Here is a 27,107-nt window from a genome sequence, read left to right on the forward strand (position 1 = left end):
GAATAGCACCCATCATTATTAGGAGCTGAAAGGTGATCAATAAGAAAAACGTATGATTACGATTATGCAGCAGTTATGCTATGTGCTGTCTGTAAATCATGGTGGTCAAAACTACGCCGGAAAGTTAACAAGAGTTGCTTGCTTATGGTTTTGTACAGACCTTGGATCCACAAGTCTATTTTTTCTTATTATTTATGAAGTTAACAAACTATCTGCTCTCACGTACAGAAAAGTCATGACCACAGATAGAAGGGCAGACGCATTGCTTCCTTATGTTGACTGCAGTCTTGGAAAGCACATTGTACTTAACAAAGTGCCTAACACAAAATGTCTACATCTATTAAATCAAATAAAAGTTAATCCAGTACAGAACATGTTGGAGGTGTTGGTTGAACTTTTTATGAAGTCTTTGCACAGAATAGAAAATTTAACATCTCTGCTTTCTACTCACTGAAGGTTTTATAGCTCTTATATTGAATTTATTAGCTTGCACATAATCACCACTTAACATTATGCAATTAATAGCTGCCTTATGAAATACCTCTTTGTTGTTAGGGATGACGGACAGCTTGTACATAACTAAATAGTTGGTATTTCTACAGAGTATTTGTAGGTATCTTTCAAAATGGTTTAAAATATTGGAATTTTCAGTTTGCATAAGAACCATTAAGCTGTTTTGTGCTATGAGAGCTTCAATTTTCATGTCTTTCATTCTGATATGGTAATAGCTATGATAGGACGTATGATGGTATTAAGCAGCCATTACTGTAGAACCATGCAACTTCCCTTTGCTCAGCTTTTCTTCAGAGGTAAGTTACTTCAGTTGCACCTCTTTTGTTGTCAAGAAGAAATGTGTTGATCTGCAAAAATGTTCCAGAACATAAAAATATAAATGACCAGACAGGCATTTGACAACTGTTTTAATTTGCAAGTACTTCCTCTTGGTGTGGTTGGAATACTGAAAAGTGCTTAAAAGTAGGACGGCACCTACATAACTGGCACTACAGCAGTGAGATTGTAGGTGTTAAGATCTGTAACCTAATGAAGCAACATAAGAAAGACATTGATGGGAGGTTCTCCAAAGCCACCCACTGTTACCTTCTATTAAAAATAAAATGCAAATGAGTGTGAAATTAACTACATAGAGTTTGGTGTAATGTTTCTAGGAAAACGCAGTTTGCTGCTGGCAAGGGAAAGGAAAAAACAAAACCCAAATACATTTTCAAATCCAAACTTTCGTGAAAATTCAAATGAAAGTCAGAAGAAGTGAGTCTCTGAATTGTGTACTTTTCTAAATACTCCATATTTCTCCAAATACAGATTTATCAGGATGTTGATTTATAGCACAACTACCCGCTTCTTACACTGTCAGTTATTTTACACATATCTGCCAAGCCCAGTTTAGTACCTCTTACAGATTTGTTCAATTTGGACAGTTTGCCAATATCAGATCCAACATGTTTTTACTCAGTGAATAGCTACAGTTCTCTGGTTATTTCTGTATTTCATCACAAAAGCAGTTTAATGAACCACATTAGTTGAAATTACGTAACTGGAAATGTGTGGTTTCTTTTTTACATTGTTTTATTAAGAAAATAAGTATAAAAATATAAATATAAAACAATATGACTCAGCATTCAAACAGCATGAATTCAGTGTATGACAGTTTTCTACAACATACACTTTCCATTACATGTTACACCTATATGATGAAATGAATTCACAGTTTGACAAATAAACTGCACCAACCATTCACATGAACATTGCTTGTCAAACAGATATAGCAAATAGTATATAGGATGTCCATCGTTAAAAACATTTTGTACATGTACAGTATTTAATGGAGCTGGCTCGAAAAGCCATTCGACTCCATCCCTATCCCACCCAAACCCAGTCCGGTACCATTAAACATTGATAGTATACAATACTACTATCGCTCATGTCAATTACAAAACACATTGTCCACATCATTGTTCACAAAAAATCCTAAAATTCAAAGGCATCTGTACTGATTATGACCAAAAACAGTAAAACTTTGAGATTTATACTGTATCTCCATTAAGAGAAAATTCTGCACAGTTCAAGTCTTAATTTTAATTTTAGCATCCACATGTGGATAGCAGTGATTTTTGTTTAAGTGTGTATGTGTGTGTGTGTGTGTGTGTGTCTGTGTGTGTTTATTTTTGTGCCTGCACACACATTTATGAGAATCAAATAGACAACTAGTTAACTAGCAAGCTAGCTAGCAAACTAGACAAACAGATAGATAGCTTGATAGGCAGACAGACAGTCAACTAGCTGGCTAGCTAACTGACTAGACAAATAGCTGGCTAGCCAGATAGCTAGATAAACAGACAGAGAAGCATGAACTTGGAAAAGAGAGACTATCTTTGTCTAAGTTTCTCTGCCAGGGCTCTTCCCTATGTACATCTCTGCCAACTTTTTGAATTGTGGTCCCCAGTTGCTGAGGTAATCATATTCCTGGTCCCCCTCAGTGGCAGCGGACTCCAGGGAACTGAGGGATTCTGCCAGTGACCCAGTGCCCTCATAAGCATACGTGGCCAGGGAGTCATAAGGGGGTGCTGTTGGATCTGAATCATTCTCCTGAAGCCTCCCATTAATGAAGTCCCTGACATCCGTGTTATCCTTTATAGGTGATGTCCTCCGAAAGGGAAACAGCATTTCGGGTATGATGTCCCTGCGTAGCTTGTTAGCATCCATCACCTCTGGGTTGCGCAGCGTGCCAATATCAAAGGCCTGAGTGTCCTCCTCTCCACCCCCTTCATCGTTGTAGCTGACAACGTTGTCTCTGACATCCTCTTTGGAGATGATCAGAGGCTCCTTCTTCCTCTGTCTCCTCAGGGCAGCAAACAGCACCACAATCACTACACAAGAATCAGCGGGAAATGCAGAGAGAGAAAGCACAGCATAAGATGTCTGCCTCCGAACATGTGTCATGCATTAAAGAGCACAGGAGAGCAAAGGCACATAGGGGAAACACATTTGCTACCAGTGACAAATCCTCAACACTGCCTCAGGCATTCACCTCCTATTATTGAAGATTCAGTGAAAAAGCTTTTTATTTCTTTCCCCCTTGAATGTTACATTCACTGTACAAAATGCACGATGGTTAGAAGACCCTTTTTCATTCTCTAACATGCATCCTCATCTTTTTTTTCTCCCCAGTAGTAAAAGAGAATATGAGATTGCAGAGTGAGCATGTTTTCAGTGAGTGACAGTTTTGGAAGAAATGTATTATTTTAAATTAACCTGCTATTCATCAGATAAAAAGATAACACAGGTAGCATAGTTTTCTACTTGCATCCCACTTGGACGTTAATTTTAATGCCTTCAGGCTATATTGCTGAGTAGTGTACTTTAGGAACATTTGTGATTGACCAGCGTCATTTTTTAAGGAGATGCAGCAAGATATGGACCAGCTATGACGAACTGTTCCAGCTTAGTGGCTGTCTTTTGGAGTCAAGCAGAGGTGAATGAGACAGTCTGTCAGGGAGCTTCAAGCGCGAAAAGCGTTGGATAATGAGCAGATGTCATGATATTTTGCTCAAGAGGAGAGTGCAGAGTTTAACCTTCAGCACACTAAATTTGTGCAATGCGGTCTGCCCACCACCTGACAGAATTTAAAATTTGGAATTAAAGCAGACAGACAGAAGAAAATCTGGTGGCTTGTATTAGAAATTTAGTCACTCGAGGAACACACCAAACTCCAAAGCAATATTTTGACAGAAGGAAGGAGGAAAAGGGTCAAATTCATCTCACGAAAAAAGTTAGGGACAGAGGAGTAAACACATACACATTCATGAGGACAGATCTGTACTTGTCTTTTATTTTGCCCTCAGCAGTTTGCAAGGAATCCTAAGCCTTAAGTGCTTCTATCAAGTATTATGCTGACAGAGGAGGTAAGGTTCAGTGATGGTTGAAACCCATTACTTATTGGACATGCACTTAAAAAAATACTCCTACATGTTTTTTAAAATTTTCCTCGGTAGAACTGCTACTGCTGTTCCCTGACTGCGGATCACAAGGACTTCTGAAAGAAATGCTTTATTACTTAGGAAGGAGCATACAACCTTACCTCCCAGAGAAATACCGACTGTTTAGTTAAGTGGTTTTATGTCTTAATGAAGGGTGCCTAGAAGCACCATTGTACTCCTTTTTGAGACAAAAGTAATTATGTTTGATTGTTCACATTTTAAAAGGAATCCAGAAAGACCCCGTATTGCACTTTGCTACCAGTTATGTAATTTAAGATATTTTAAAGATTTTCTCAGGGTCCTTGATTCTATTTGTTATCCATACCAAATTTAATAGTCTGTTCAAATGTCTAAAATTGCATAACTCCTTGTTTTCTCAATAAGGTACTTTGTACCCTCAATTCTCCTTAAGGAGAACATTGCAGTGGTTATTTTTGGTGTTAGCATTTTCATCTCATTTAGTAACACTAGTTTAACACATAACTAAGTTTCCATGACAACTGTAACCACCTGGTTTAAGTGCTGATGTGTGGCATCCTTGTACTGGCCATATTTGTTTGCATGGGACATGGTCACTGGTATTACAAAGGCAGGTTTCTATTTTAAACCTTTTTTGTATAAGCCATCTTCACTATGGTTTGCAAGCTTTTTATGGTCATCAGCCAGCTCATATGAAGTAGACTGAGGCACTTCACTCTGTTATTGTTAAAACAATCTGTAATGTTTGACTGTGAAATACTTAAATCAGCTATTCTTTAATGCAGGATTTAATCATTGTTTTAACATATTAAGATGCTAAGCTGCTGCCAGTCAAAGTGGAGTCCCTAGATAGAGTGGCATCTTTTCAGGAAAATAATTTGGGAGTCCAACCTTTTAATCGATTCCCTGTTTATGATGGCAGACCTTGTGATAGAAGAGAGATTCGGTTTTTCGACTCCATGCGGCCACTTAACAGCATGTACTTGAGCAAACAAGTCACTCTGGTCCATGTTATTGACTTTTTCAGCCAAAATTGCCTGCAGCATGACACGTGTAAGGCCTGCCTGGGGTGATAATTTTGCATTTTGGAGTTATGCTAACTGCTAATATGCCAAAAGAACAGCAAGTTTTCAACATAACCATGGTAGCAATGGTAATGAGGTTGGATAGGAAGTAGACAGATAACTAAACATGTGTACCAATGGGTTTGATGTGACCTTCATAGACAGGTAAGCCTCGATTTAAAAAACAAATGAATAAAAAATCTTCACAGACCTCTCCCAAAAAACAATGAATAAAACTAGGATCAGCCAGAATTCTGTTCATTTCAATAAGTGCTTTACTTGTAACAATGTTTCTTAAATCCAGTTTCTTTGTTGCCACGTCTCATAAACCAAGAGTTCTTCCATGGCAACAGATGTTCTTTAGCTAACCTGATGATGCTGTGGTGTTCTGGGTTTCCACCAGAAAATCTTTTACTCCCAGCAGGTTTTACCTGGATCTTATTTGCTTAAAATATAATATTATAAGATAAGATAAGATAACCTTTATTAGTCCCACACGTGGGAAATTTGTTTTGTCACAGCAGGAAGTGGACAGTGCAAAAGTTATGAGGCAAAATTATATTGTTTTCTTCACAGTAATCTCACTTTAAAGTCTCCTTACTGCTTTTATTGCTCACATCTCACCCCTATATTACACTTAAAGCACAATAATGTCTTGCATTGTACATACACCTTTACCCTCAGTGTTTTTCCATCAAGTGGATACTTAAAAATATACTGGTTTTCTACATTTTTTTCCACTGTTTGATTTTTGCTCATTTGTAACTAGATATGTTACACCCCTACTTTACAGAGTTGTGCAACTTGTTAAAATACGGTAATAGAGATGGAGCTGCAGCTGTTTTTATTTTGAATGATTTATAATTGTTTTCACTGACTTGAATTGAATATGAGAACCGAGTTGCTATTATTTGCACTGAATAATGTTGTGCCTAAATGAAGAAGCAAACATTACAAGAATAAGAAGTTAAAGTTTTCATGATCCCATGAACGAGCCGTCCATTGTCAGTGACCAAACTGGCCACTAACACAATAAAGCAGGCCTGGCTAGTTACCCTAAAGGGAAGTTAGTTTAAAATTATTATTATATTTATTTATTTATTTTTATTATTTTTGGTCAAGACTTTTTACTTCTTTTATTAGACTCACAAAAAGCAGAGAGAACCCCCCCCCCCCAAAAAAAAGAAACGAAACAAAACAAAAAAAACAGATTTCATAGGCACCTTTAGGCAACTGCTGTTGTGATTTGGCGCTATATAAATAAAACTGAACTGAACTCAAGAGTGGACTTACTGAGAAGGATGATGACACAGAGCAGTATGGCCACTAGAGCTCCAGTTGTGAGACCATCTGAGAAGGGCAAAACCTCAGGGTTACACGACTGCATGTTTCCACGGCTGTCACAAGCACACACGCGCACAATCAGTGTGCTGGTGCTGCTCTGAATGGGGTAGTCGTTGTCAGAGATCACTACAGGCAAGAGGTACATGCTCATCTCACGGCGGCTGAAACCTCCCCTCCGTGTCAGGATATTGGCAGTGTTATCTGTGGAAACATTCAGACCTTGTCAATGACGAGATTTTACGACTAGGTAGGTTTCTTACATGAAAGAATAGCTTTCTTTTAATTTCTGTAAATAAAGGCTTTTATTATGAAAGAGCAAATTACAGCTTATTAGCTAATTATAGACATCTTCATTCAAAGGCACAGTAACCTGGTCCAAGTATGAAGTTGTGTTTGTTTGTTGAAATTGTGAATATTTGTCCTTGTTATGAGTCTGTTATGTCACATTATCTTATAGTATACATGCCATTATTTAAAGTCTTAGACTAAATGGAGAAAACTGAAAAAACATGTAAAGTTTCCTGTTACTGCATGGCTACTGAACAACCATTGCATATTTTGTTTGAAAAGCTTCATGAGCATTTCCACTTTCTTGAAAAGCAAATATTTTCTATTGTAGGGCAGAGAAAATTCAAATCTGTTTTTAACACAGTGCAGTCCAATATATCTGACTGTGAAGGTTGGCATTTCCACTGTGTTTATTGTGCAGTGAAAGATAATTGGCAATCAACTAGAGCTCTTCAAGAAAGAGTACAAAAATTACAACATCAGAAAAAAACCCTGTAATCGCAGAAGGCTTTTGATTTTGAATCATTGTTTATTAATGAGGATGTATTTATGAATATTTCTAAGAGTAAAAATGGTGAAAAAAGAGAAGAATATTTTACCTTCCCTGTCATCAATGGTAAAATTGGGATTGGTGGGACTTATACTAAACACAAACTTGTGTCCCACAAGAGGTTCATCTGTGTCAACAGCACTTATTGTCTGAATCAACTGTAAAAACAGAACAAAAGGTTAAGGTAACGCATTAGAAAGCATATGAATATATGCAATTAATATTGTAAAACACTGGAATAACTTTTAAGACATCTGTCAGTTTCAGGATTTGGGATATTTAATGAAACACAAATATGAATTATGAAGTAGTGTGGATGAGAATTGGTCCATTCACATGGTAACAACTCAAACAATTTAGACATTTAGACAGGGTCAAGACGACCTACTGAAGTTCAGTATCAGAATACGGAAGAAAGGTGATTTAAGTGAATTTCCACATGGCATGGTTGTTGGTGATACATGGCCTGGTCTGAGTATTTCAGAAGCTGTTGATGTACTGGGATTTTCCTGTATAACCTAGAGTTCACATAGTATTTTCTAAAAAATGGAAACTATCCAGTGAGCTGCAGTTCTTTGGGAGAAAATACCTTGTTCATACCAGAGGTCAGAGGAGAATGGCCGGACTGCTTTGAGCTCATAGGAAGGCAACAGTAACTCAAACCAAACGAAGGTATGCAGAAGAGCATCTCTGAATGTAGCAGAAAACTATACCAGGCACTACTTCCATCAGATATGATTAGCAAACTGAGGCTACATTTTGCATGGTCTCAACTAAAGTTAGACAATTACAATATTGGAAAAAGGTTTCCTGGTCTGATGAGTCTTGATTTCTGCTGCAAAATTTGGATACCAGGGTCAGAATTTGATGTAAACAGCATTAAATTTCCATGTCAGGTGCTTCCAGCAGAATAATAAACTATCCCAAATAAATAAAGTAGTTCTAAAGCAGGGTTCCAACAGGATCCCAAGCCAATACAAGCAGCGTGTCCCTAATGAAGTGGCCTGTGTGTATTGCAATATTGCAGAATTAGATATCTCTTTGATAACCACCATGGTGCCACTGTGATAGTCAGAAATTACTATATTAACAGCTGTTCAAAAGATTTAAATGTAATTCTGACATGAAAATTGTGTCTGGGAACACAGTCGCATCTAAGTATTTTCTGTTGTGTGAATACTTATGCAATATATACAGCTGACGAATTTGACCCTGTGCTTCAGTGCCATTTATATATATCCTTATTTTGCCCATGAAACCATGATAATGACGGAAACCACTGATACCTGTCCTGCCTTGACATTCTCACAGACAAATGTGTCGTAGGACATGGCAAACTCAGGGGCGTTGTCATTGACATCCAACACCTTGATGAACACTGGCACTCGAGTTGTCTGACGTGGATTATCTAAAATGATTACATAAAATAATTTCAGTTATTTACGGCACAGATGAAAAATTATTATTATTATTATTATTATTATAAATTGGATATCAAAAACAACAATTACTTATTTCTGTAGCCACCACAGAAATGTTGTGCCATTTGGATGTTTCTCGGTCCAGTGCTTTCAGTGTTGTGATGGTCCCATTTACAGAATCAATGTTGAACAGCCTCTCCAGATCTGTGTGTCGATCAATGGAGTATCTGCAAGAAATAACGTAGTTATTCATACCAGTGAGATAGAAGTGCTCACAAATCTCCAAACAGACCAAATCATGTTAACTCTACAACAGATTAGTGTTATTGTTGTTGTAAAATGACCAGTTAAAAGTCATTCTGCTTGCACGGGGCTGTCTTTGTGAGAAAAAACACACTAACGTCCTTATCTACTTAAAATTGTGTTTTACAAAGTGCATTAATTCCTGCAAAAGAAACTGCTTTCCAGGCTCCCCATTGTCAAAAGATGATACATCTTTCTGTGAGCCTGCTCATTTGTCATAGTCACCTTTCATACACAAGTGAAACTGGAATATGCAACACAATACGCCATGTGGCATTGGCCAAGAGCAGCATATCTCTGTGTCAGAGATGGGCAGGCGCCATATGTGTGGAACGGCGGCGCTGAGCTGTGTGAATCGATACAGCAAATTAGGCTCTTTCACTTTGACTTTGTGCAGTGCCACAGAGGGCTTACATAATTCCGGGAAATAAACAGTCTGTATTCACTTCACAATGCTGCCGCCATCTTCCACTGGGAAATCACCAGGAGGGACCCATGAATAATATTCTCCCCCCCTTCTACACTGACACATGGCTTGGCTGATGGATTAGATTTAACTAAGTGGGCACATTTTAATCCTCACTCTATAAAACTGATAAGAGGAGACTTTGTATTTCGTCCATGTGTTGCTTGTTTTTGCATTGATTTTATTCTGGTATAATTAAAGCTGGGACAATGAGTTTTGAAACAATCAAATTACTACAATAAAGCATTACACCCAATTGGCTGGTTAGGAAATCTTTGTTTAACAAGCCATTGATTGTTTTGCAAGTTTACAAAATTGCGAGTACCTAATTCCAGATGAAAGGGAATTTGTTGTTGTAGGCTAGGAAAGCTATTTGGCATTTTACTCAAAGAGTCTGGCACAGTGTAAGGCCTCAGCACTTCTGAGCCCTGTAGCATACTTGACTGGCTTGTTGTCAGCATCTGGGTCCCTGGCTGATACCACACCAACGAAGCTGCCAGCAGCCGTGTCCTCGTGCACCTCGATGATGTAAGGGTTCCTGGTGAAAATTGGGGGCTCGTCCACATCCTCTACCGTTACCTTGACCGTGGCGTAGTCTTTGAATTGCAAACCATGGATGAACCTTGCATCCAAGTAGGTATTTTTCACCTCCACTCTGAACTCGTAGTCCCTCTTAGTTTCATAATCCAGTGGCTAGAGATGAAAGCACATCAGAAGTCAAGCTGTAGAGGTTTCCATTTAAAAAGAAAGGGGGAAAAAAACTATCTGCCTCCAGGATTTTGATGTGCAATTGATTGCTTTTCATTTGTCTGCCTTTATCTTAATCATATTCCAAATTCTAGGTTACAAATCCAAATAAGGAATACTGATCTGGGGATCTTTTGAGAGAATTTCTAGCACAAGAGTTTTTATATTATTCATTTTACTACCTTAGGGTGATTTTACATTTCAGTTCACAAATAGGCTGTCATGTTCTTCTTACATCAAAACTGCTAACTAATATCTAATCTGAAACTATGCTGTCCTGACTTACCGTTTGAAGTTAAATAATCTTTATTTTAGTTGGATGTGAGATATTTTACATATTTTATGTCAAATTAAAATCAAAACCATACTTTTGGGCTATATTTCAAACTTTTTCCCAAATCTGGAATATTCAAACCAATTACAAAATGTGAAATAATGTAACTACATTTTTTGTCTGATGTTACAGCTATGACATTAGCTGGCTACTTGAACAGTGACTGTGTAAAACACATATAAAATATTATAAGAAATAGAGAGAAACAGAAGATGAAATAGAATTGAGGTACCTTTTTTATTATGATGACTCCCTCCTGTGTGATTTGGTCAGTGATAATATTAAAAATGTCATGGCCGCCAACTATTGTGTACTCCATCTCAGCATTACGGCCCACATCTGGATCATCAGCCTTAATTCGCCCAATAGCGGCTCCAATCACTGTGGACTCGACAGCAGTCACACGGAAGGAATCTAAACATGACATTAAATGGGAAACTCTTTGGTTGCGTGCTTGCTTCATTAATCCATGATCATTTTTATTGTACATAGATTCATGCGCAAAACTCTTGTCTTAAAATGCTTTGCAAAACAGTAAAGTAGAAGAGGGAGGCCTCTTACGATTCGCAAAGCGAGGCGGACTGTCGTTTACATCAGAGAGAGTGATGCTGACTGTAGTGGTTCCTGAAAGCCCTCCCATCTGCCCAGCCATGTCTTTAGCCTGGATCACAACCTGGTAGTTTTCCTTGACTTCTCTGTCCATACCAGGGAGAGCTGTCTTTATCGTGCCTGGAAATAAGAAAAAAGAAAAAGTTAGTCACCGCTTTTGCTGTTTTAAAGATACATTTTATTTTGAGAAATTATTTCCTCTCTTACTGTAAATGCGATGAGATTATTATCAATTCTGTCTCTGTCGCAACCATGTCTGCTAGAAAATTACATTTATATGCCTCTGATTTAGTTTGCCAATTAAGTTTTCAAGGGAAATCTAATTGCTGCCCGGATTATGTTTCTTGGCAATGTTTTTTAGTGTCAGAAGTGCTACATTTGTATACCAGATGCACGATGCAGTACTTTTCTCTGTCTTTTCTTTTCTTTTTATGATTACAGAATATAAGCATTTTGTTTAAAGTCCTTAATAAATGTAATTTTAGTTTGGTTTTACTTTTAACCTTCAAATCTTTTAAATTACTAGAACTAAATTCTGTGACAACCTCTGTAACATTGTTGAGAACAATACCTTTCAGGGTCAGCTTACAATTGGAAATAGGGAATTTTAACCTGCTTTGTGAATACAGAGCCCAGTTGTTGTGATCGAACTTTTTCAAATCATTTTCTTCTTAAATTATAAGAAAATCACTCTGTAAATAAGACAGTGTGCAGTTGTTTGTTGCTTTAACAGGGCTTGGTTGCATCAATCTCTGTTTCCATCTGACATTGAGTGAATGCTTAGAGATGAAATTGACATTGATCGCCCCATCTAGCTCTGTTTGGTACGACAGCCTATCAGCCCACTTCCCAAAATGTCAGGCATTACTTATATCCAATTTTAGAAATGCTGTACGTAAATAATGGGACTAATGGATTTGAAAGGTTTTGTCTTATTAATATTTTATGACTCACAGACAAAATGTTTGGTTTCTTCCATGATATATGCAAGATGAAAGATTACATGGCTACAAGTACCACAGTGTTCTTGTAAATATTAAACTCTTACTTTCCTGACAGAAAACTTGAACATGAACACTTTTTTAGCCAAACACAAACACAATTGGAAATTTCAGCTGAAATTAGTGGAAGAAATCAATCTTGCACTTATTTGGATTAATAACCCTGAGAGTCAGATGAATCCCCTTCCTTCCTATTTAATTCTCACACACATTGCAACACATTAGAAGCTGCTTCTAAGAGATCCTGCTGCGTTTGGCTTGCCATTTTCAGAATCCACGGAGAAGTAGGGCTGTCCCTGTAGAATGCTATACACAAGCTTGGCACTGTTCCCATATGTTTGATCATCAGCATCAGTGGCAGTTACAGTGACAACAGATGTACCTGCAAAACAAACATCGAAAGTCAATTTTAATTGATTCTGTTACTGCGCTTATTAAAACAAGACATGATCAAGTAACTGAGTCAACTTTTGAAATTTAGTATAGAGAAAGTTTTCTGCAAATCTGACACTCATTTCCAGAAAGCCAGTTGCTCAAAGTGACCATTATTAACGCCATCAGTGCCCTGATATTGTTCGTATTTATTCGACGACCGGGCCTCTGAACAAAATCAATTTTCTCCAAAAAAGCAAGCGTGCCGAGATAGGCGAGTGACTAAACAGTGAATCAAAATTGATAACCTACACTTTCAGACTGTGATTAGATCTCATCTGGATCCACAGTCAAAATTATTACTTTGATTAAACCCAGGTAATGGGTCTAATTTAAATATCAGTGAGACTAAAAAATGATGGTTTGTCAAGCCTTAAGGAAAGAATACTCTCTCTGTCTCATAAATCAAACGTGGTATGAAAAGATGTAGTAATAACATGCACATTTAGTTTTTCAATTCATGCCATGCAGTTTTGACTAATGACACGCCAGCCCGTAGCCATTTTGCACACCAATTACTGTCATAAAATATTTTGTGAAAAGCTGAAACTATAATAATAATAATGATCCCCGAAAAATGGAAAAGGTTTCCCCCCCTTTCTGTTAACAGCCCAAAGTGTGGAGAGATAAAGGTACAACTGACATGCTTTTATGCTCGTCTAGGTACAATTACCACTCAACTAAATCATTTTTATTTATGTATTTTTTATGCGACTGAAAGAGTGTTTGCAATTACTAATTACCACCAGGACACATACACTGGGGACTCTAAAGATGTGTCTAAAAAAAGTTCAAATGAATCCATACTTAAGCTTCGAAAGAATTCAGTTCCTCTCAGATATGCTGTCACTGAAATCACTTCCATATTAAGTCCTGTAAAATCCACCCAAGCGTTTCAGTAGTGCTACATTGCGAATACTGTCCTTGGCATTCAGGAGACCTCTGCCGTGTCCTGTTTGGGTCTAACGGTCTCCGTGCATACTAATGAACCCTCGAACATCTGTCCCACTTAGTCCCAGCACTGATAGTATAAAAGGAGGCTGCTGGGTTTTTTTTATAGCTGGGTGACTTGGCTAACCAGTGTGTTCAGACTGAACATATAAGGAAGTTTATTAGTGGTGGGTAGCAGTAATACTGAGCCATCCTTTGCCAGGCTTTGAAGCTAGGACGTCTAAGAAAAATGCATTATGAATTCCAAATGGAAGATAATTTTTTGTCATATAGGCAATTGGGTTTTGATTTACCCTTGATTGTTCCCGTGTATTAATTTGTGGTTGCATAATTGAGGATTGATTTCAAGTTGCATGCATTACTTTCGTAAGCTTTGTTTATATTCATGCCAACTGGCTTATTTATATTACTTGAATGGAATGAAGTGGAGTGCAATGAAGCAAATCCTTAATTGGAAAGACTGTGACAATCTAAACTTTTAATATTTCTACCGCCTATTAAAAATGGCAAATGGCATTACTTGTTATGAATGCCCAATGAGCCTGACCGTGCGAATAACAATCGCAAAACAGCAAATAACTGTGAAAGAAGTGAACACAGCGTCACATTAAACCAAACCAGCTGACTGATGAATAGTGGCTTGCTTTTTCTGCATTGCCTGAAAATTGTTTTGCCATATTCTATTAACATTATAATGGCATCAATTCTCAGATAAATAAATGTGGACTAATGGTTTTCCTTATAGATTCAGAAGCTAAATATGATCTTTAGTTAATTGTTTAGTCCAATGGGGATGCGATTTTTCAGAGCACAAATGGCCAGTTTTATATTGTAGCTATCCAGCCAATTAACAGTTATTGATTTAATTTTGTCGATTAATCAGTGTTAAAATTAAACGAACTATAACTTACCCACTTCAGACATTTCAGGCACACTGGCAAAGTAGATTTCCTTTGCAAACTTTGGGGCATTGTCATTGATGTCATGAATTTTGATATTAAATTCAGTGTCAGGCTCCAGCTCGGCATTGGTGTTTCTGTCCAGAACCTTTGCGTTCAGCGTGTACATGGCTTTTTCTTCTCTGTCCAGCCTCTTTGTGGCGTGAATATCCCCAGACTTCTCATCAATCAGGAACAAGGTGCCTGCCCCGTCTCCAGTCAGGATGTACTTCACGTTGCCATCGCCCTTGTCCATGTTGGAGTGCAGCTGAAAATCAGAGAGATCCATATTAAAAATTGAAACGAATCTTAAGACAGACCTGTACAAACTGTGTTATGTTGTATGGGTGTGTAATTGGAGGAATTGCACACTCTTCCGTCATGGACTTCAGGCTGACAAGAAAGCTTCAGCTTTCAGTAAGACGCATTGATTTTGTGTAACCAGTGGCTATAAAGTACAAAGCTATTTAAAATTTAATTCTATTACTTTTGAACACTTCTCCATACAATAACAACAGTGCTTCTCAATTGCTAACATCAAACGTAGTTGCTGTTGTTAGTTTTTCAAGCCTTTGGAAATGATCTAGAGAACTTTGCTTCTACATTTCTCCCTAATTAGATTTTCTTTAACTTTAAACAAGAAAAAAAACCAACTGCATGCACTACTGGTAGGAGGGAAATGATTTTTTTTGTAATGCCCTCGTCTTTCTCAAGTTGGCCAGTTTTACCTCTTTTGCCAATTTTGACTTTTGTTCCTTTGTGAAATAATTGTGTAAACCCACCAAGGAATCTGGTTCAGTCTTTGAAAATGGTGCCTTTGCACCCAGAGCATCAAGTGTGATGCACTCCATTACTCCAAATCAAATTAGTCGTGGATTTTTCTTCTAGATTGTGCCTTTGAAAAATGATGAGAACCTGACCCACAGCAACAATTGCTAAAATTAGTCACCTCTGACCTATCCATCACCTTGAAGCATCTCCTAAGTGTCACAGACGAGTAATGGTGGCATACTGTGACAGACACTTGATTCAAGCTCATTACTGTACTGGATCTGTCAGCAGATATATTTAGAGCACTATCTCATGGGTTCACATTTTAAATGACAAGTAGTTAGGGACACAGAATGTACGTCAGTAACTTATTAATATTAATATCTGCATGCTGTGAAGAAACTAATTATTTTTTCCTGCAGTTGGAAGAATAATGTCAACAGTACAACTCCGGATGGAAATCAGAAATGTATTACCAGAGAGGTAGCTATTCTCAGGTAGAATTAAAAAATAAATAAATAAGGATGCATGTGAAAACAAGATGCTGTCAAGTTCAGATGAACAATAGACACAGCATTTGGCACTGTGTGGGGAAATATTTTCAAGCAGATGAACTCTATTATCCAAAGGCTATTAAAGAGAAATATCAGTCAGCTTGAATTTTCACATATATTTGCGTTCTGAGACAGTCTGTTCATTGTTGGTGAATGTGAGCCGTAGGCCAGTGAACCAAGGATTTAAGATGTGTTATGGATGTGAAAGCTGCTACTGCTATTGACTATGAATGACAGTGTAATTTTAGCAGCCAGGAGACTGTTTGTGTGAATTTTTGCATTCAAATAGGCTTCATATCTGGGCTATGCGCAATTGCACTCTTCAAAAAAAAATCTATATTTCCACAGTCACCTTATCGTTAAAAATAATTTTTCATATATTGGCATATAGGTTATAGGAGGGTTAGCTCACTATGCATCACTGGAATCCTGTGCAACATAAGAAGAACATATTTCATTACTGATATTCAAAACTGTGACTTCTCGCATACTCTTGTGTGCTAACACTGTGATAATTAGGCCAGCGCAATTTCAAACCATGTCACACCACAGCAATTGCATTTTTTTTTCATCTTTTCATGATATTCTCACATTTTTTAAAATCTGATTATTACCATATTTTTCAGGCTTGTTTGTTAATCCAGTTAAAAGAAAGCTGAGAAGCAAAAACAACAAACAATGAGCCATCAAAGGAGCCTAAACCTGTGCAGCCAAGCTGTCTCAAAGATAATAGGAATTTTACAGTCTTTGCAGAGCCCTGTATTTTACATATTTCCCTTAGTCTAAATTGAACCCCCACCCCCCACCCAAGCCCTTTCCCTGTACACTTGTGCCAATTATTGGATGTCGACATAACGTTCCCTTCATAGTCATGGGTAAAAGAAACATTTTCTCCCCATGGCCATATAGATTTCTGACTTAGTGGAACTGCAAATAAGGAGGGATTCTGCACAAGTAAGCAATGTTAGGAAAAGATACCACAGCATCTAAAAATAATAGTGTTTCTGTTCTCCTGTTGTCAGCAAGGCAATGAGCCAGGAACATGGGATTTTAGGATTTTATTTCTTTTGGGATGTCCTATAGAAACTGCACTCAGTACTGTAATGCACTTTAATCATATATATTTTTTTTTTCTTTTTTTTTTTTTTGAGAGAGGCATGAGGGGTGTTTTTTTTCTTGAAGCACACAGTTCAAGTGTGTTAGACTTTGTATCTAACATGTAGCGTAAATCTAGTACAGCTATAAAAAAAAAGAAAAACTTCCATTGACACTCTCGAGAAAGTGTGGCACAAAGTGTTTTTCACAAGTCCTTACAAAATCTAATGTTTGCACTGCCACACTATATTTGCAGAGATTTAGTGGCTCTCCTTTAAAGGCCTTGCAGCACAAACACAGCGTTTTCAAGGCCTTACAACAGAAGCACAGAAGAGAGCCTTGATGAGTTAAATCGCCTTGCACAAACACTGAGGAATTGTCAGTAAAGCAGCAAAATCATTGGCAATTCTTGTCAGGTCTCTGGTAAGCATTGCTTGGTGCTGCAAAGAGGAGATAGCAAAATAGAGTGTAGAACGGTTACAGAATAATCACTCGTCCTCCTCTCCCCCCGTCTCTTAAGACATAGGCAGGAATTCTTTACTATTAGAGCCATGTACTATAATGTGCAATATGTTGGTTAGAGGTACAGCTTACACTATCGCTGTTACGCTTTGTGTTTTTTGTAACGCACACAGGTTCGGCAAAATTCATGCAGAGGAGTGTTAAGCAAGGCCTTGCAAAAAGCCAAGGATACTTATTGTCAAAATATTAACACCACAAAGTGAGCTACCTTGAAAGTTTTAATTTAGGCAGCACATTTTGTCTACAAGGCACAAAAACAATGCAGTGTACCGAGCATTTAATAGGATTTAGTTCACTTCAGACACACCACTCATATGCTGCACAATCCAAAGTTTGCGCTTGTATTGCTCAGCATTGCAAGCGTTCACACTTCACAGCCCTGCTTAAGAAGTAGGGCACCACAGCTGCAGACAGTGAGTGCTCACACTCATTAATGCCCCCATGAAAGTCAGTTAAAATGAGATTTGGTGGATTTACACTTGGATTCTACACACTCGCGCTACATAGAATATATAAATAAAATAATACATAAAATACACCCTGCTTTTTAGCAATTTGACAACTGCTGCCGAATCTGGCTGAAAATACGACTTTAATAATGAAGTTATTTGTCTCCATCATCCTGTGAGGTATCTGACTGCACTATTCATTATGTAAGCCTCAAAGCTGTGCGTCTTTTGAAGTCCTGATAAGCAATATCATCTGCATTTATTATACTGCATTTGCAGCCGTGCACTGCTTCCTTTTCAGTTGAGAAGTGAGGCATACGAGTGTGAGACTGTTCTTTACATCACATTTGATTGCCATCACCAAGAAATCAACCTCAAGTGAGAGTTAGTGAGTGTGTGTGGGCTGATTGGAGAGCTTTGATTGAATGTGAAATAAACAAGTTCTGCTACAGTGCGCTACAAAGGCCATTAAGTGATCTTTATGTGAAAGACCATCGAGGCTTTGGTGGCTTTGTGCTGAGTACTGAAGTGCTTTTTACATTTTCTTTCTTCCCTTCATACCTGTCTGTCTGTCTGTCCTTTTTTGTCTTTTTTTTACTTCTACCTTTAACATTGATCTGGCTTTTTTTGATTGATCTTTGTTTTTCTGTTTATCTGTCTTTGTCTGTCTCTTTCTTAAGGTCTCACATTTTTTTGTATTAGTCTTGTAAGGTTATAATCTATATATCTAATTCTTTCTTTCATTCTTTCTTTCTCCTCATCTTTTGTGATTTTTCATATTTTGTTTTACAGTCTTGTGTTAAAGCTAAATCTTTCATTATTTTTCTTTTTTTGATATTGCTCTTTTTTTTGTTCGTCATTCATTCTTATCATTCTTTTTTATTTTATCAGGCTATCACCATCAGTTTTACTTGTCAGTCTTTTGTATTGTATTTCATATAGTCTTTCCGTTTTTTCATATCAGTTTTTTGTCCTATATTAAATCTTTTATATAGGTCAATCTTTTGGGCCATTTTTTGTATAGTCTTACAGTTTTCCTTTCAGTTTTTATTGTCAGTCTCTGGTTACAGTCGTATATTAAGAGTATCTTTCATATAGACCTTTCCATCTTTGGCATTGTTTCTGTTATTTAGCTTCCATGTGATCTTGTTTGTTTTTCATTCAGTTTCTTGTGACAGTCAGAGGGTCTTAAGTTATTTCGATCTCTCATATTTTTTTCTTATTTTATTTGCCGTTCTTGGGTTTTTCTTTCCTGTCCATCTTTTGAACAGTCAGTTACTCTCTCAGTTTTCCGTATCAGTCTTTTGTATATCTTTCTATATAATCTTTGGCATTGGTCCTGCTTTCTTGTACTGACTTGGGCCCAGAGGATGCTTGGTATGTTTGCTCAATAAATGAGAAAAATTAGTGATTAAAGTAGGGTTGAAAGTAGGGCACTGATTAATTTAGTCATAGACAACTAATTGATTGATCTTTTAACTTGTTCACTCTTAAAATCTCCTTAAACTTGGTTCAGGCTATGTGCCTTCATCTTAACTTATTCTTTGTCTGTTTACCAGTCTCTGTTACCATCACAGTTTTTTTCCCTGTGGTTAAACTGATGGAATTAGTGATTTGTATCAGCTTCCTCTGTAAAGCAGAATGGCAGCGTGTGTTTGCCCTATTTTCCCCCTCCAGTAATTTATTATAGGCTCATGTTTTTCTGACAGTTTAATAGTGAATGATATTGGACACAGGAGGAGTGCGGAACCGGTGAATGTGATTGCTGTCATGCCACAGAAGTTGGGTGCCAGAAAGCATCAAAGAGTCGAGAAAAAGCCACATCACACCAGTCGCCGACATATCACTGGATGGCCCCATTTATAGTTAGCATTTCCTCTGCTGCTTCATCACATAATACAACAAGGTGAATTTCAGTGGCCTTCTTGATTGATATGTTTTCTTCTTCCTCCCTCTCTTCTTTTTTTATTTTTACTGTTCCTTTCTCTTCACCACATCAGAATGATGGTTTCAGCAAAAGAAGTTGTCATATCCCCCGTACTCAACCTTGCACAAGACACTTGTTTACTCCAGAGAATGAGGTGTGTGATGAAAGCCAGCTTCCTCTTAGAAAATTGGCTGTCGACAGTCACCTCATTTCCCTCCCTTGAGTTGATAACTGCAACGCTCCCCATCACACCTGTCTTTATGGTGCTAGCACGGGTGAGCTGACAAAGAACTGTCTGAAGTAGGTGGGTGGAGAAGAGTAGCGTTGTCCCAAAACTTTTTGGGCCGATTCTTAGGAGAGTGCATGTCTTGCAGGAGCCGAGTCTCATGTTTTTGTTTGGCTTGGATTTGCTATGGTCTTGACCTGATATTGATATTAAATTTGCACTTGTTCTATGTGCTGGTGATTTCACAAGCTGCATAAACTTATATACGAGTTTTTAAGTGCTCCTTAGGTTCATGGTGAACGCATGTACAAATGCCATAGTTTGACTCCAGTAGGTGCCACTGTCTATTTATTTTTATTTCTGTTTTTCTTGTATTATGTATCACCCATCACTGTGTCCTTGTACATCCATGCCTATTTCAACAATATAACCATTCCTACCTCCTCAAATTTGAAGGTAGAAATGGTCATATTGTTGAAAAAGGCTGGTCCACAGGCTGTTTCAGCTTCTATATGCTTTGACTTTTTGTCTCATTAGGATCTCACAAAAATTATTATAAAGCCAGAAATGGTTGTTTTTGGTATTAATGTTAAAATGGGATGTTATTGTTATATTAATGCTGTCCGCCACATAAAAAAAAAATCTGTACTTTTATTTTAGCTGTAATAGTATGTTTACACTGCACAGGGTAATCAAGAAAACCATGGAAAAAGTGAGGTTGTGTACACTTGTTTCTGTCTGATAGCTCCAGTAACTGTGCCTGTAACAGCCAGATTTCTGGCAGCCCATTCATCTTCAGCCAATTACATCAAACACTACTTTGACAAGCTAAAACTCCTATAATTAGTCTACAATGTGTTTGGACGTTTTACCTTGCCGACATATTGATGGTCGTTTCCTGTATATTCCTCGAGCAGAAAGAATTGATTCCACATCCATCCACGTTTGGACCGCTGAAGAATCTTACCATCACTCTCTGGCATCCCAAACAGATTCCCAATATTCCCAGGCGCAAAAGGAAGGGCAATAGTGGGCCAGAGGATAGAGAGCATGAGGAGCAGCAGAACTTGATTGGTTATCATGGTATCCAATCAGCTGGGAAATGTCCTGAATGACTTCCGAATTATGGTGATAAGCTTCTGAGAGGATCAGCACTGGAAGGTGGTGTCATCAGAACAGACATTGTATTCCTTTCTTTGATCTCCTTTAGATCCCTGTGAAAAGAGGAAACTGTATTCAAGAAAAAGACCATGACACCTATCTATCGCTTTGACAGTATACAATTAAAACACTCAAATAGCATGTGCACTTGTGAAAACAGCAGCTTTGTACTCTGTGTACAGTGGCTTTTCCTTCAGATTTCCTTCAGATTTTGCTATACAAGGCCAAGAGCTGCACTAGTTATTCAATCACCTTAAAAGCTTCAAAGCCATGATTTAATGTTGAGGCTTGTCTAAGAGCCGTAAGCTTAAGAATAAATTAATATAGTGTCATCATAAAAGAGTGTATATGTTTTTCTAGTAAAAGTGAACTTATCTAATGATAAAAATAGAGATGAAGCTAATGTGGTGGAACTGATTTGACAAACTTCTAAGTAAATGATAAATGAAAGGCATGAAGTATAAAGAATTTCAAGACAATAAACATAATAAATGTATCACCAGATGACTTCGGTAATCTAAGTGCATAACCAATGGAGTGGATGTCAAGATCAAATTCAGTTTAATGAATCATGCTTCTTGTTTTGTATCAAAATGATCTTTGACTTGGACATATTCATTATGTGATAGGGTTTAATGACATTCCTTTTTTTTTTTCTTGGAAGCAGTTATTCATGTACTACATTTTTACTCTTAAGTCTCCATCGCAGCAACATTTCCCAGAGACCAGAAGCATTTAGAAATATGTCATTCAATCGTGATGGTCAGAAAAGCAAACAAACAAACAAACAAAGCGGCTTGTACTTTAGAAAACTACATAAACTTTAATGGTGGGACTACAACACCAGTGATGTATGAGTGGTCAAGCAGTGGTCGTCTTGACTTCAGTCACTTTTTCACTACAGTGGAAACACACTAAGCCAGCAATGATTAGCCTGCAGGGAAACTTTGCTAGGTCCTATTAATTTTTCAATGGGCTACTCAACATCCTTTATTACCAACACTGGCATCCTATTGAAATCATCTTCCTGTAATCAGCCGGAGCAAATTTGTATTTTTTTTTTAGATGCAGATAATTTAAGTTTAGTAAATATGGTAGAATTCACAATCAGACATATCTCTTCCACACCCTGCATCTTAAAGGACTGTGGTGCACTTTACTAATTATAACTAGCATTACTGATGATATGCAAACACTGATGAGATGCTTCAAAGACGGTGAGCATGTTTAAACAGCTTAATACAGGCACCTCTGGGAGAAGTATGCTTCTGACATGAGCAAAATATATTACCCCAACATCCTCTGTAGATTTTTTTTTAATGTTCTGCTTCACAGTTGTTCACTTACATTTTACAGCTACAGAACAGACTTCCACTAACATATGTATAAATGGATCGTCTTGCTAAAGGGAAGTCTGTCTTTTTCATCTCTTCCATCCAGTTCACCCTCCTTACCCACTTCCTCTCAATTTTTAGCTCTACTTAATTTTTGCATCCTTTACTGATGGCTAATTTCATAGATTTTTATTCCCTGAAGATGTTTTGATGCACTCCAAAAGGAGAAAATCCATATAGACATACACAGAATTTCCCAAACCACCAAAATTATCCCCAGGTGTCTGTCAGGCTTTGTGCCTGTGAAAAGGTATTTTGTGTTATTGGCAGTCTTCTTCCAATACTTCACTAAAGGCTGTGTCCCCACTGACTGGTCCTGATAGGTAATTTGGGTGTCCATGCATAATTGATGGTCTTTTGTAAGTTAATCCTAATAAATCTTACCTCTCTTCCTAAAAGAACCCATTTAGCAGGGTCCCTTTATAAAGGTTAAGGTACGAGAGTTACCCCAGCAAGCACTCGCTGTGTACCTCAGGGAACGCTGTTTAAAAGCCCATGCGAGTCGATGTCTCTGCTTTTGTTCAGAGAATTTAAAAAAGGACTGTGAAGCAAGTCACATGAACAAAGGATCTATTAATGTCAGGGAACAAATTAGTATTATGTTTCTAATGATGATAGCGAAATGGCAAATTTAAGTACACGCAGTACTGTGAATAGAAAATCAAAACATGTAGCTGATAGATCTTAATTTGAAACATTTTATTTATTCTCAGTGACTCGGGGAGTTTAAATGAATTAAATCTGTTACGTCAACAGTAATTCTTCAATAACTGATCAAAGTTTTTTTTTAATGTATACGATATATGGATGAGGTAGAGGAGAAAGCTATTAAAACTATGTAATAACTCTAACACAAATTTCATTGACATGGTAGGACTGACCCAAAGCTTTTAAGAAACTATAAAGATGTTGAACAACAGGCTGCACATATGAATGAAATCCAGCGTTCTGAAAGTACAGAGACTTTAATTTTGTCCAAGTATTGCCGCAGTAACGGAGATGAAATGTAGAAATCGTTGTAAATTGCTGATGTGCTACATTTTTTATGTTAGTTTCTTGCTCATAATGTGACATTAGTGTGACACGTGCATTGCCGAAATCAGGAAACGCCGCCTTGCAATTAATCTAGTCTGATGCTTGTGATTGCATTTTCTAATTATCATCCCAGCCTGTCCTTGAGTTTTAATAGCATTCTGGATATTAATCTTTGATGTGGTGTGCCTATTAAGCATTAGGCCAGTGTTTCTTTTCAGAATTCTTCCAAACACTCCATTAAAGGATGAGTGAGCATGCTGAATGTACGCCAGATCCTATATACGCAAACTAAATTATCTCAGCTTATTCAACCTATTAAATCGTGGAGTTTATTAAGAAAAAGTTGTTTATGATTAGATTAACTTGTAGGCAGCTTATATGGCTTGGCATTAAGGCACACAGATGTGAAGGGACAGAATTACTTTTAAGTGTTGTCTAGGGTTGTTATTCTTAATCTTGGCTAAGACACAGTCTGGCAGTTGCTCTGCTCTGCTCCGTTTCTGTAATCTGCAAATTATACATTCTTGTTTTGCTGAATAAGAATATCTTTGATCAGATATAAACTAACTGTTCATCAGGATATGCTTCCTAGAAAAGCGCAGGCTTGCACATTAGTCTGTGTAAAATTTTATGCCCCCGAAATTGAACATGCAGGCTTGCCCATGAAGCCCAAACCGAGCACGCTAACCGTGCACTTTTATTCTCTGACGCTAGTGAGACAATAATTATAGATGCAATATGCAGCAGAGGTCTGGCTAGTAAACCTCTTTAAGAGTTCTCTGCATAATAAACTGATAATCCTCCGTACATGGGAGAATATTGCTGCAAACTTTGGCACTTGAATATGACTGTGGTTACTATTTACTGCAAATGTCTGCAGTGAATAGACTTGCCATGTTTTAATAAGTATATAAGGGATTTAGCTGTTTAGTGAAGATATAAGACACAAAAAGGAGTTGGAAACCGCCCTACTTAACCAAAAATTCATTTTGGATGACATTGATTTATCAAATGAAAATAGTCCCCCAAAGTAACACAATACATTTACATTATCCATGAATAGATGCATTGTTACATAAGGGTAGGACAACATAATAAAGACTCAGCTACACAAAACCTCCTACCTCCTACACAAATATTGACCCACTTTGAAACCACAGACCTTTAGACCCCATCTAAATTCTAGTCTTATGTTGCACAATCAAGGAATTCTGCGCGTGAATATATTTTAAAAGTGCCGTGAATAAACACAGGCAGAGGTGGAGTAATTGGAAAAAGAGAAGACTAAGATGGAGAGAGGGCACAGGAAGGCGGCAAGGTCATCGAATTGGTGTCATGATTAGTCTTGGTGATCTTTTGTACTTACACTGTTTGTCCAAGGGCATGATTTATATCAAGCAAATGCTGTATTTTTTGCGGTGACAAATGCTAACCTTATATGCGAGGTTGGTGCTAGAAACTAGTGTTATGTGATTGGCAGTTTGAGTGGCTCCAGTGATTGCTTGCCGGTATTGACAGAGCAGCACGGACAGAGTATAAATCTAGCATGAGGGGCGTTGATGCACCAAGCTGCTGCACCTGCGCAAACTTCCACTTGGTGGAGCCCTAGACCTTCCCAAGTCGGCCTCTGACGGCTGCAGTCTTTGGCAAACCTCAGCAAGCTTTACTCATGTTTTGAAATCCTCAAAGCAATTTTGTGATACAGTGCACACTTCTGTGTTGAAAAGCTACTCTAAGGGGGTTGTGGATGCAGGGGCGTTATTCTTGAAAAGGGTGTGTTGACAATGAAAAGGTAACAAAAAGAGATTAAAAGAGGAAAAAATGTTTATGCTGAGATGCATCTAGGAGAGTGTAACTAGGTAGGAATGAAAGTCTGACCAAGTAGTTTTAGACAGAGACCGGAAAGAAATTACAAATGCTAGAATTTAATTCAGGCGCAAAGCGAGCTTATTACAGTTCCCATTTTGTTGTGAAAATGCACTCACTTCCCACTCTTGCTTCTCTATTTGAACATATGTAGTGTTTTTCAAATATGTATTCATGTCTGATTCTTTAAAGCCAGCTTTGCAAATGCTCATGAGAGCCTCTTCGCCTCTGTGGGAGAATGGATTTCCACCTCTTTTCATTCTAATGCTGAAAGGTCGCTCCATATCTGACAATAATTCAGGGACCGTGTTAGTGGCTAATTTGCACTAAACAATAATGGTGTTACACGGGCATCCTGGCGCACACAACTAAACCCTCATATATCACTTTGGTGACTGTGAAGCCGTCTGCGTGTGAGGCAGCACACAGAGGGAGTAGGCTGCTGCTGTTGCTGCTAGAAAGGCTGAAAAAGAGAGTCAGGGTTGGATTAAGTTTGTGCTGTGGAGGAAATGCACATATACGTACACTGTAACACTGTTGGCTGCTCTTGTTGCGGTGCTCGAACACCATCATAAACACCTTCATGCATTTTTAGAGATATGAATGGTACAGTGCCTCTCCATCAAATCTGCCCACAGCACATCACAAGTGTGAGCCGCACTCACTGGCTTTCAGCAGACAGACAAATACATCTCCACACACACACATAGAGTCATATATACAGCAGAAGTGCACTTAGGTGTATGCATAGGCTATACTCGTGCATATAAGCTATGCAGGCAACCATGGGTGCACAGTATGGAGAACATCACACTAAGAATAAGTGACAAAGTTTGGATATCAGACTACTGAGTATTTTACATAGTCATAGTATCTTACAGGTACATATTATCTCCTGTGTGACAGGTGTCATGGGCTGAATATTTTACAATGTCAAAAAATATAATGAATTTTAAAAAAGCTAAAGCTTTTTAATTATTTTTTTTTTTAAAGAAAGCACCCTAATTGATCCTTAAGTTTCATTTGTAAAAAGGCAAAAAAATTGGAATCTACTTGGATATCACAATGTGAAGTTTCCTTGATTTTCAAGTCTTCCTTGTACATTCAAGAACATTTAAAAAAATAATAAAACATTTTAAGGTATACAAAAATAAATAAAAATACAGCTAATTTGATTCAGCTGTTTTCTAGCTCTTTGAAGTTCCAACACTTCTTTTCCTGAGATATCCACACTGCTGCATTAGTCTGGCTTTGTCACAGTGCAAGGAGCAGATCATCCCCTGGAGTCTGAGAGCAGACAAAATATAAATATACCCTTAAACATTAATCAGAAAAAGCCCTTACCTTTGATTCTCACAGCTTAGCATCCATCTGTGTCACTGAGTGCACGGTACTGTGTTCCTACTCCTTAGCAGTGCTTAGCGGTGGAGACTCTGACTCCTCACGGCAGTGCTTACATTCCAAGACTGACAACAGCACAGCTGGTGCGAATGTGTATGGGAGTGTGTGTGAGTGTGTGTGCGTGGAAAAGAGAGAGAGTCTCCTGCTTACTTCCCTCCCTCGCTCTATGCCTTGCTCTTTCTCTCTTCCCTCCCTCGCTCCATTTCTCCTCCCCGCTCTCTGGCTTCTCTCCCCTTTCCTCCTCTACACTTTCTTTCTATCATCTCTTCTTGCTCTGTCTGTGT

At 37.9% G+C, this 27,107-nt stretch overlaps 1 protein-coding gene across 1 annotated transcript; it reads right to left on the minus strand.

Annotated features, from left to right (window-relative positions):
* Positions 1-903: 903 nt before the first annotated feature.
* LOC146380589 (cadherin-10-like) lies at positions 904-27,107 on the minus strand. Its single transcript, XM_084939785.1, has 12 exons — positions 26,767-27,107; positions 20,839-21,180; positions 14,396-14,690; positions 12,364-12,483; positions 11,053-11,220; positions 10,724-10,905; positions 9,850-10,103; positions 8,732-8,868; positions 8,507-8,628; positions 7,270-7,378; positions 6,332-6,583; positions 904-2,885 (listed from the first exon to the last, which is right to left on the minus strand). The coding sequence occupies exons 2-12, from the start codon at positions 21,046-21,048 to the stop codon at positions 2,395-2,397; spliced, it is 2,340 nt and encodes a 779-aa protein (XP_084795911.1). The 5' UTR covers positions 21,049-21,180; positions 26,767-27,107; the 3' UTR covers positions 904-2,394.

Source organism: Perissodus microlepis, chromosome 9 (genome assembly GCF_051167445.1).
Source record: "Perissodus microlepis isolate ML-2025 ecotype Zambia chromosome 9, ASM5116744v1, whole genome shotgun sequence".
Lineage (NCBI taxonomy): Eukaryota > Metazoa > Chordata > Actinopteri > Cichliformes > Cichlidae > Perissodus > Perissodus microlepis.